The sequence below is a fragment of the Gekko japonicus genome, unplaced genomic scaffold (genome assembly GCF_001447785.1).
Source record: "Gekko japonicus isolate JY-2015 unplaced genomic scaffold, Gekko_japonicus_V1.1 scaffold348, whole genome shotgun sequence".
Lineage (NCBI taxonomy): Eukaryota > Metazoa > Chordata > Lepidosauria > Squamata > Gekkonidae > Gekko > Gekko japonicus.
The window spans coordinates 448,749-460,629 of record NW_015159720.1 but is presented as its reverse complement, the minus strand read 5'-3'; the positions used below and the strand labels follow the sequence as shown (position 1 = coordinate 460,629).

The window sequence follows — 11,881 nt, the reverse complement described above, 5'->3', positions numbered from 1 at the left end:
AAAGATTGTTATGCTCGCCTTATGCTCTTAAACGTTCACATGCCACACTTTCCCCTGTAACTGTTAGATTCAAGTCCAGTAGAACCTCAGAGACCAGCAAGAATGTTGGGGTATGGACTTCCGATAATTAAAGCTGAGCTTCGGCTCTTGAAAGCTTCTACCCCGAAAATCTTGGTGGTCTTCAAGGTGCTGCTAGACTCAGATCTGACCGTTCTACTCTGCAGGCCCTCACGGCAACTCTCTGAAACGACCCTATAACCGTGATCCTCTCCCTGAGGATGGATTTGGGTGGGTTTCCTTCCAGTTAACTTGCTTTCGCAAGGCACCTTTAAGACCAACAAAGGCTTATTCGAGGTATGAGCTTTTGTGCGCAAGGCCCACTTTATCAAATACGGTAGAATGGCAGGCAAGGTTCAGACTTATAGCCAGAGAATGAACAGCACATTAAGATGCAACAAGATGATGATCAAGATATGCAGAGTGACACTAAACAACAAGCTAAGGTTATAGGGTCAACAGTTGCAAAGCAATAAATAGGTGCAACAAGCAGATAAATGTCTAAAGGTGTATTTGCTAATTGTGGGAAGTAACTGGGAATTTATTTATTTATTTATTTATTATTTGTTATTAATATTTTTTATGTTATAGTTATATTTTTACAAACATGTAACAATACCAGTGAAAACAAAGCAAGATACAATTGAAGTATAACTCAGAACAATTTGCAAAGTATGGCTTTAACATTATTGTGAAATCAGGGGTATCCCCCCCATACATCATCTATATGATTTATGTAATAACAACAGTAATATGTGAATGACAACAATAGTGATAGGAAAATACAGACCATTTCAACACTACACTCTAACTGTAGAGATAACATGACAAAAACAAGTAAGCTTCAATTCCAAGAATCATAATTATTATTACTTATTTATTACTTCCCACAATTAGAAAAGACACCTTTAGACATTTATCTGCTAGTCTGACATATTTATTGCTTTACAACTGTTGACCCTATAACCGTAGCTTGTTATTTAGTTTTCACTTTGCATATCTTGATTATCATCATGTTGCATGTTAATTTGCTGTTCATTCTCTGGCTGTAAGTCTGAACCTCGTCTGCCATTCTAAGTGTATTTGATAAAGTGTGCGTGCACATGAAAGCTCATACCTTGAATAAGCCTTTGTTGGTCTTAAAGGTGTCCCGCTGGACTCTAAATTTGTTGTACTGCTGCAGACCAACCTGGCTGACCAACTGGATCTTGCTTTCACTTAAGCGTTCCAGCATGTGAATGGAAACACATTGATCCTGGCCTGGATCTTAAACGTTGCAGCAGATGTAGGGGGTTGGTCTCATATCCCCTACTCTCCCCAGATGCATTTACAGAACACCTAACAGATATACATTGCACTTTTCTCCCCAGTGGGAGCCCAAAGCATCTTCCATTGTTCCAGGGGTCATGTCGTAGAAAAAGAGGTGCAGGAGCTGATTAGCATAACTCATTAGCATAGCTTATTTGCATATGCCACACCCCCTGACATCACTGGACGTGTGTCAGAAGGCAACACCCACCGATCAGGCTCCACTGGGCTGTTTTGGACTGCTAGCTATTGGGGGGGGGGGCGTGCAGATCTCGCAGAGGAGGGAGAGCTTGTACCTGAATAAACTTTGGTCTTAAAGGTGCCACTGGACTGTTTTGGACCGGGGGTGCTGGGGGGGAGCGTTGCAACTTACCTGGCTCCTTCTTGCTCTGACTGAGGGCTGCTGGGAGCAGGGGGTGGGGCTTGTTGCAAGTGCCCGCCCCCTGGGCTCTTTACTGCCGGAGCTCCGCTCCTTTGTGCTCCCGCAGGAAATGACCCCTGCATTGTTCTCTGCTCCTCCGTTTTAGCCTTACTACAACAGCCCCATGAGGTAGGCCAGGCGGAGCATGTGTGGCTGGCCCAAGACCACCCAGCAGATTTCTGTGGCAGAGTGAGGATTTGACCCTAGGTCTCCGAGAGCCTAAGCTGACACTAACAATCACACCATACTGGCTCGCTTCAGTGTATGGCAGGATTGTCCATCCCTGTAAGCAGCAGCCAGTGGAGTGTGTGTGTGTGTGGGGGGAATTTGCAGCGTTATGATGTCATGCTTTGTCTCTCATCATCTAAGCAAGCAGTTACAAGTTTGGACGAGAAGACAGAAGGCCGACGAGAAGACACAAGGCTGTCGTTTTCAGTGGCAGCTATGCGTCTGCTGTAAGGTTTCGGCTTTGCTTACGGTTTGATCAATAGGAACTATTTCAGGACACAAGTCAGTAGGTTAGGCCCAGTTCAGAGGTTATTGATGCAGTGTGGCAGAAAAACACTTTGGCAAGATCCGCATCTCAAGCCACACCAGTTAACACCTATGAAAAGGGACCACTTCCCTCTCCTGTGCTTGAGAGAAGAGCACATGGCCAGCCTCCTGGAGTGCACATCTGAGAAAACACCAGTGATTGCGCCACTATTCATGTATCGCAAGACAAATCTGTTTGTTTATTTTTAACGAAAATGGAAATGAATCTCAGTGTCGAGAAAATAGTATGCCCCCAGAATGTATTTAATTTTCTCACCTTGACTTTGGGTTTGGGGCTGTTTGCTGTCCTTTCCCCATCTGTCTGTGGATCGTTCCATGCTCATAGCAAACAGGTCTAAATAATTATAAACATTTTCACTCTCTTGCATAAATAATCGGATGCGATGACACAGATGCTGCTTCCTTGTTCTTCCAGCTTCAGTATTAATGCTCTCACGTTGCTTCCTCAGAACTCCCCTGTGGAACGAACTGCAGCCGCCCTTCAATGCCAATCATCCCCTGCTCCTGGCCGTGGATGCCGTGCAGTGCTACCAGTATTTGCTTGTGGGCTGTGAGTACCTCGGACGGTTCCTCCTCGGTTGCAAGGTTCAGGAGCCATGTGTGGCTCTGCCGGTAAACACTCCCCCGAACAGAAGCAGTTGCACTATCAGCTGCGTTTAGGGGGGTATTTACAGTCCTCCTGTGCTTTGGGGGGGGGTCTTCTATCCAAAAGGCTGTTAAAAATAAGATTCCCACCCCCCTATACATTTGCTACATGTCTTGTTCCATTGTAACAAGGTTGATTGTTCTTTATCTTTTTAAAAGTTCTTCGGATCTCATTAAAATGGGGTTGGAGACATTGGTGGTGGTGGTGGTGGTGGAGGTGGTGGAAAGCGCCATCAAGCTGCAGCCGACTCTTATAGTGACCCTGCAGGGTTTCCAAGGCAAGCGATGATCAGGGATGGTTTGTCATTGCCTGGCTCTGCATAGCCACCTTGGGGTTCCTCTGAGGTCTCCCATCCGAATACTAACCAGGGCCAACCCCACTTAGCTTCCAAGATCTGGTGAGATCGGGTTAGCCTGGACCATCCAGGTCAGGGTGTTGAAGTAATTAAATACGAGCAAAAGTGATTTTTTTTTGGGGGGGGGATGAAAAAGCACACGTCCAAGTTACTGGCCTAAATGACCCCAATGTGGTGAAAACTCTTGTTTAGGAATGGAAGAGCTACTCTGTGTTGATGTAACAATTACAATAATGAGGTGTTAACCAAATTTTTGTGGTGAAGGAAAAGAGCCATGTTAAAAGATATTAGGAGAAGGGGAGATGGCATGGTCTAGCCCGATCTAGTCAGATCTTAGACGCTAAGTATGGTCAGTACTTGGAAGGGAGACCACCAAGGAAGACTCTGCAGAGGAAGGCAATCATCTCTGCTTCTCACTTGCCTCGAAAGCCCCTTGCTTGGGGTTGCTGTAAGTTAGTTGTGATTTGAGGGCACTTTACACTCAAAGGTATTAGGCATCTGTGAAAAATTAACATGGGGGCCATATAGATTCCAGATACCATTTCTGTATAGTTGTGACAATTATTTGTCACATTAATTGTTAACCTGATTTCATCCTTTTTATATATAATTGGAATTACTGTCCGATAAATCCTTTTTAAAAAAGAAATGAGTGAATCGATATCTGTGTTTACAAGCACAAGAAAGTGTCTCCCCTAAGATTCCCTTTCAGTGAATAGTGTCTCTCCTGTCTCCTCCCCCTCCATTTGAACCCGGGAGCACCACCAGGGATTTCAGCTGCAGCAAAAGCACTGCCCCTGACTGCGTGCTGTCCTGGGCAGCCACCCAGGGCCTCCCCATCTCTCCGTGTGTTCACCGTCTTAGTGAGGCAACCGCAGAGCCGAGGCCTCTGTGATTCGTTGATGCTGCAGAAACTGACAACGCGCTGCTTGGCTCGAACAATTAAAAATGCGTCAAGTGGATATCTGGGTCAAAGGATTATATATAAGTCTCGATCGCAACTGGTAGAAGCAACGGTGATGCCAAGTGAATGATGTTGGCTGTGATCCAGCGGGAGATGCAGGCTAGAGCAGTAATTTCTAGAAACGAGTCCTGGGGCGCACTAGTGTGCCATCGGGGAATGGCTAATGGGATTTGATACCTCAATAACACATGTAATTAAATGCTCCTGTGAGCCTTGGGGAGAGAATGTTGGACTGGGGGGGGGGGGGCGTCCCAGGTTCAGATCCCTCAGCCACCCTTTTCTCTCAGGCTCACCTGCCTCACAGGATTGTTGTGAGGATAAAAGGGGTGGGCAGGGCAGTGAGTGCGAGGCGTATGAGCTGCCGTGAGTGCCTCGGAGGAAGGGCAGGACAAAAATATTTTTGCGTAGTCCGAATGCCCTTCCACAGCGGAGGCTGCCTGACGCGTCTGCACCGTTTACCATCCCGGCTTTCCCTCCTTCCAAATCACTCTCTGCCGGGTAAGGGTGATGCCACTGTCTCTTTGTATGAAGTGTGACTAGTCACGTATGATACAGAAGCACAGCAGAATTACTGTTGTTAGAGGAGGCTGCCTGCTGTGTCTCTGCATGAGGCATTACCTTAGGTTCACTGCTTTCCAGTCAAAAGGTACGCCGAGATCATTGACTCATGCAGAAACATAGTGAGTTTTTTTTCTAAGGGAGCATAAGTCGTACTCTTAAACTCTAAAAAATTGTGGTTTCTTTGGAGAGTGTTTCAGAGGGCAGCCATGTGGGTCCTCCGTAGAAGTGCCGAATTCAAGTCCAGTTGCATCTTAGAGACCAGCAAGATTTTGGGGTTATAAGTTTTCAAGAGTTTAAAACAGGGGTGGCCAAACTTGCTCAACTTAAGAGCCACACAGAATAAACGTCAGAGGTTTGAGAGCCGCGGGACATGAACAAATATTACACGCACAAATATGCAAATTCGCGTTTCATTAACATTAAATGAGACTGCCAAAAATAAAAGGGGTAAAAACAGGTACTGATAATGATATTGATCTGTCCAATTATATTTATTTGTTTTCTAATGATATTTATTTGTCTAAGAGAGAAAGAGAGAGAGGTGGAAAGAAAGAATGAAAGAGGTGGAGAGAAGGAGAGAGAGAAACAAAGCAAATAGATGGGAGGGAGGGAGGAAAAAGCACGCCTCCCCTTCGCTTCCCCAGCTGCCCTGCCGGGAGCCACACAATATATGTGAAAGAGCCGCATGTGGCTCCCAAGCCGCAGTTTGGCCACCCCTGGTCTAAAGTTCCCCCTGAGGAGCTTCAGCTCTCGAATGATATCTAACAAAGGGAGCTTTCACTCTCAAAAGGTTATACCCTGAAAATTGTGCTGGTCTCTAAGGTGCTGCAGGACTTGAATCTAGTTTCTTCAGCACTTCAGAGTGAAGAGCGCCTCCGATTTTAATTCAGGTACAGTTGTACTTCAGCTGAGTTGGATGTTTGGCGCACACCGCTCTGAAGAATGCAGCACAAACCTTGCCTGGATATCCAGGCAAGCCCGATCTTGTCGGATCTCGGAAGCTAAGCAGGGCCGACCCTGGCAAGTACTTGGAAGGGAGACCGCCAAGGAATGCCAGGGCCGGGATGCAGAGGCAGACAATCAAGCTACCTCTCCGAAACGTCCTAGCTTCAGTAGAGGCCACCAGAAGTCAACCATGACACTTGGGGAAGCTTAGAGCACAATCGCTGTGGGGGAAGAGGGCCGGAAGAATGTTATTGGTTTGGAAAGACAAAGAAAAAAAAGTAAGATTAGTGGCTCTGGATCATAGCTGTTGCCTCTGCTTGCCCATCTAGACGCTATTTATATTCAACAGAGTCTTCTCAAATGACCTTTTAGAATCTGCTTGTGACAAGCATCCACATACAAACTGATGTTGAGCTCAGCATTATGTAAACATACTCACAAATTCCTTCAGGTGCCCTGGTCATAGCTGCAATTGGTTCTATGCTAATTGTGAAAGTGAAGCAGATAGTGGACACCCCTGATGGGTCCTGTGTGACAGCTGAAATCTTTTAAAAGGCATGCAATTCGTTTGCAAACACACACATCGGCGTTGATGAGTGGTTTGCATCATTCCTAAAAAGGTGTCTTGGATATTAAATTCTCCTTTCTGTTCACTCAGTTACCTTTTTATCTCGTTCTTCCTCAAAGGAGCACACAGGTTCTCCCTTCCTCCATTTTATCGTCACAACAACACTTGGAGTTAGGTTAGGCTGAGAGAGTGTGATCGTCTCAAGGCCATCAGGTGAGCTTCCATAGCTCTGAAGACGGAGAAAGAGAGACAAGGAGGAGGGAAAGGAAGAGAATAGGGTTGGGAAGTTCCTGGAGATATGGGGGAGGAGCCTGGGAAGGCGGGGTTTGGGAAGGGGAGGGACCTCAGCAGAGTGTAATGCCATGGAGTTCACTCTCCAACGGAGCCATTTTCTCCAGAAGGAATTGATCTTTGTGGCCCCACCTGGAGTTGCCAACCCTAGAAGAGAAGGACACTCTAACCATACTCTGTGACTAAAACAGAAATAGAAAATGACCCGAGTTGAACACTGCTTGAATTTCCATTACAAATTGAACACAGTCATTGGCACTAATTCACTGGCTCAGCTCTGACCGCCAGCAAAAACATGGTTTGGTTAAACTAGCTGTGGATGGCATAATCATCCAAGAGCAGGCGGCTTAACTACCTATGGCCCCGGTCACATGGAGAACTTGCCGTGCGAAAGGCACGAATGTCCAGCGGATTTTCAGGGCGCGATCACACCACAACATCTGGGAAGCGTAGCACACCCATGGGCAACCCGTGGCGTCCTGCCGAAGATGCGGAGTTAAAAAGTACCAAGGAAAGTCCACTAGTATCCAGAAAACGCGCGACACAGGCAGGCGTCTGATCGCGGGAGCGCTAGTATCCCATGGCATCTGCCGCCCGTCCACATCCCGTCGCAAACCGGATGTTTTTCGTAAGCGCATGCTCACAAACACGAAACTGAAAGCAGTGCTGCTCTACAGAACTGCGCATGCGCACAAATGCAAAACGTTTGTGTGATCACGCCACACCGCTTCTTTGCCACGCTGCAGCATCGCCGTGTGATCGCCAGCTAACAGCCGAAGCACGGAGACTTGGGGGGCCATGGGATTGGGCTACCGTGCTTAATTTTGCTCCGGGGCAAACAGCCACACCTCCCCCCCCCCACGTTATCTGGCCCGTGTGACGGGGACCTATGTTCAGTTAGGGTACGTCTTCATCCTGGCTTGTTCCCTGGAGCTACCCTCACTGCAGTACAGCCTGGGATACCAGCTGTGTCTCTGCCAGGGATGCAAGGGAAAGAACAAAGGAAATGAAACCAGCATTTGCTGAGCCAAGCTGAGTGGAAAAGCCTCTGCTTGGGATGCAGAAGGTCCCGGGTTCAATCCCCGACATCTCCAGTTTGAAGGTTAGGAAAGGAGGTGATGTGAAAGAACTCTAATGGAAATCCTGGAGAGCCGCTGCCAGTCTGAGTAGACAATACTGACTTTGATGGACCAAAGGTCTGATTCACCACAAGGCAGCTTCATGTGATCATGTGAAACCTGTGAGTTGAACCCTGGTTTTATAAACTAACCATAGGTTGTGATCACATACACTAAATAATCCAGTTCCAATGCACTTTCCAACTGGATTCGACTGTGAACTGGCAAAATCCAATTCAAAAGTGCATTGAAAGTGGATTGAAAGTGTGTGTGTGTGATCGCTGCCATAGTTCAACTAAATCATGGTTTTGCGCTATATTGAAATCAGGCCTCTTTGGAGGCAGAGTGGAGTTGTAGGCCTTTGGTTAAGTGTTCGAAACCCAGGTCAGATTTAGACTGGAAGTGTAAATAAGGACTGTGTTGCAATGGAATCCCGCTCTTACCCAGTGTGAAAGTAGCTGCTCTTTGTGATTGATCCCAGTCACTGGTAGGGCCTTTTTTTGTTCTCTTGGGACTGCAGTTGGAAGTGCTGATTGAGAACTCCGGAGGAAGTGAAGCTGAGTTTAGAGCTGTAGAATATCCCAGGAAGAGTTCACCCAGTAAAGGTGACAACTGATTATTTCAGTTAAACTCAAAATTCTTTGTAATCTCAAAAGTACGTTAAACAATCTGTTGAAGCACATTGAATCATGCAGACAGCACAAAGAATAAGCGAATATGCGCTTAACGAGCATTACCGTGAAGACTTTGGAGCCTTCCAGTGGTGTTCTCAGTCTAACAGAAGTTTTACTTGCTCTGGCTGAACCAAAGCCAAAGGTGCCTGCTTTGCGGAAGGGCGTGGGTGTCCTAGCAAGGCACCTTCCATGCAGGTTGCACAGATGCTTCCTTATCAGTTGGTCAGGTTATGTCATCATCACCCTATAGCAGTTGCAACAATAGCACAAAATGCTACGAAGAAGAAGAAGAAGAAGAAGAAGAAGAAGAAGAAGAAGAAGAAGAAGAAGAAGAAGAAGAAGAAGAGGAGGAGGAGGAGGAGAGAAGAGATTGGATTTATACCCCGCCCTTCACTACCCAAAGGTGTCTCAGAGCGGCTTACAAACTCCTTTCCCTTCCCCTCCCCACAACAGACACCCTGTGAGGTAGGTGGGGCTGAGAGAGCTCTTGACAGAAACTGCTCTTTTTCAAGAACAGTTCTTATCAGAACTACGGCTTGCCCAAGGCCATCCAGCCAGGTGCAAGTGGAGGAGTGGGGGATCAAACCCGGTTCTCCCAGATTAGAGTCCGCGCACTTAACCACTACAGCAAGATGGCGAAAAATTGGGGAGTGTGACAGACTTTGCAAATAGGTGAAAATGGAGCTATACCAATAGACTTCCCAATTTCCCAGGCCTGGAGAGGAATTTCCTGCCCTCAGCCACAATCTCCCACCCTTGAGAAACTGAGGAGTGGGAGAAGAAAATGGCTTCCATAGCCGTGCTCTAGGATTTTTCTTTAGTCTCAATGGTCTTTATCACCCAGAAGGGACATTACATCTTCCCCAAATTCCACTCTCCCTACACACTGCCCCCCAGATCTCCCAGCATTTGCCTAGGCAGTGTTGGGAAACCTAGACACCATGTGAACGCTAGCAGTCACCGGAGATTGCCAGCATTCAAGCTTAGAGTATTCATCAGTAGCAAAATTCACCAATGAATGTGAACATTTGCACACAAATGTGAATGAATAATTGCAGACTTAGTTTGCAATTATTCATTCACATTCGTGTGTTCATATTTGCCACATTTTTGGCATCCATTGTGTAACACACACAGAGAGAAAGAGAGAACAGATTTCAAGTGTTGAAAGTGCTTCTTGTATTGCTCTCTGCCATCCTTACAACAGCCCTGTAAAGTAGGCTGGAATTATTATAGCCATATTGCAGGTGCGGGGGCTGACTCTGGAAGCGGGTGGCTTCCTTCTGGCTGAACCGTAAGCTGGGACTTCAGTGTGCTTGATAGAAAATAAATTTATATAGCCTTCATAGTCAAGTGCTGTGTAAATACTATAATGAAAGATAGACCCAATTCTCAACCTGCTTTTTCCAGGCACAAAGATGGTGCCCCACTGTTTACTGTCAACATTATGGTTTTGCCCATGATTGATAAACAGTTGGAAGTCTCCGCCTGATCTCGCCCCTTCAAATGACAGATCTTCCCTTGTCTGTCATTTTTCGTCATGTCATTTTAGAATTCTGGGGCAGGATCGAGATGTTCAAATGTAATTTTGCTTCATCAGATGCAGATTTGCATGTGAAAACTGCAGAAATTGAGATTATAATTTAACACTCTTGGAGGATAAGTCTATCAATTGCTAGTAGCCATGGTAATTGAGGGGAACCTCCGCATTCAGAGGCACTAAACCTGAATGCCAGAGCAACACCAGGGGAAGGCCTCGTCCTCTGTGCCCTGTTGTCAGCCCTCCACAGGAACTGGCTGGCCCCTGTGTGAGACAGGATGCTGGACTAGAGGGACCCTCACTGGTCTGATCCAGCAGGGCTCTTCTGATGTTCTTATGATTCCAGGCAGCAAAGTGGGATGTGCTTAATTCAGACACAGGTGATAAGAGGCCTCCTGTAGCCTGTCCTCTTATATCAGCAGACATCTTTGGTGCTGTCTGTCAGCTAGCTGCCATATTTCATGTGTATGTGTCCTTTCCTGGCTGTGGCGCTACGGCGCATGCTTGCTCGCTGGCTTTGCTCGCTTGCTGTAAACAGCAATAGGGAGGCGCTCCTGAGACCGTGCGAACTGGTGCTGCCAGACTGGGTTATCTGACTATCCTTGAGGAAGAGGGAGGGCTTGCGTTCCACCGTTGGTGTGAATCTTTCTGCTCTCATGAGGCACGGAGACTCTCCCGTTCATTATGTATCTGACCTCCCGCCGGAGGTATCCCCCCCCCCCCGCGCTTGGATTTCATTTGCTTAGCCATTTGCAGCATCACACTATATGGAGGGATGCATCCGCCCCATTGGCATTCCTAACAATATACCTGTAGATCATGGCAACAGACCTGTAGTCTAATAAAGTATAGTGCTTCCCTGGAAACGTGTGTGGAGATTTACTTGCTGTTGAACCTGACACTGTCTGACTCACACAGCTACAGGGTGGATGACAAAGCTGGTAAATTAATCTCACCGTTAACAAGATAACAGAATCAGTGCTAATAAAACCATCAATTTTCCCCCGGAGTGGAAAAAAGAAAAGTTTAGAAACTTGGGGTTTGGCCTCCTCCAAGAGGTGGTGGCACATGTCTGTTGCCCTCTCCTTTTCCTACTATAATCTACTCCACAATAGCTAGACCCCTGCAGGACAAGACTCCACACCACCACCATATACCCCAGCTGTATCAGGCTCCGGTTGGGAGGCCGTGAGCTGGAAGCCAGGCTCAAGCCAACAAAAGAGACCAGGCAAATCCAAGGGGAACAGAGGGGCGGTCAGACCTCCAGGTTCTAAATCCAAGCTGGCGTCCCTAGCTGGGGCCACCACCACCTTAGAGCAGGCGGGCACAAGGAGAGAGTGCCAGTGTCGGCCCAGGGGATCACGCAGGGGCAGAGTGGTGAGGCCAGGCAGGGCTGAGTCTGGAGCCAGACTGAACTCTGGCGTCAGCCTTCTGCAGGTAGCATTGCCAATCTCCCGGTGGGGCCTGGAGATCTCTCAGAAGGGCAGCCAATCTCCAGATGACAGAGGTCGGTTCCCCTGGAGAAAATGGTGGCTTTGGTGGGCGGGCTCCGTGGCTTTATACTCTACTGAGGTCCCTCCTCTTGCCAAGCCCTCCCCCTCTCGGGCTCCACCCTCAAATCTCTGGGAATTTCCCAACCCAGAGTCAGTAACCCTGAGTGGAGGGGAGCGACGGTAAGAAATAGAGCACATGTTAGAGAGCCCTGCAAGCCAGACCAGGCTGTGGCCGTCGCTACAAGCAGTTTCTATAGCTGAGTCAGTTCAGGAAGAACCAATGAGCTGCACGTGGGGGTGGGAAGCGCAACCAGGCTGGGACCTGGGAGAGCAACAGCGGGATATTCCTCCTGGGAATTCGATAGAAGCCGCTTCGAGTTCCTGG

At 47.5% G+C, this 11,881-nt stretch overlaps 1 protein-coding gene across 4 annotated transcripts in view; it reads left to right on the top strand.

The window, feature by feature from the left end:
- Nucleotides 1-11,881, top strand: part of BCAS3 (breast carcinoma amplified sequence 3) — an 812,136-nt gene that overhangs the window by 395,738 nt on the left and 404,517 nt on the right. For all 4 annotated transcript variants that reach the window (XM_015420601.1, XM_015420405.1, XM_015420473.1 and 1 more), the window contains one exon: nt 2,791-2,891. In XM_015420601.1, the coding sequence (XP_015276087.1) occupies nt 2,791-2,891 (101 nt within the window). The remainder of the gene's footprint in view (nt 1-2,790; nt 2,892-11,881) is intronic.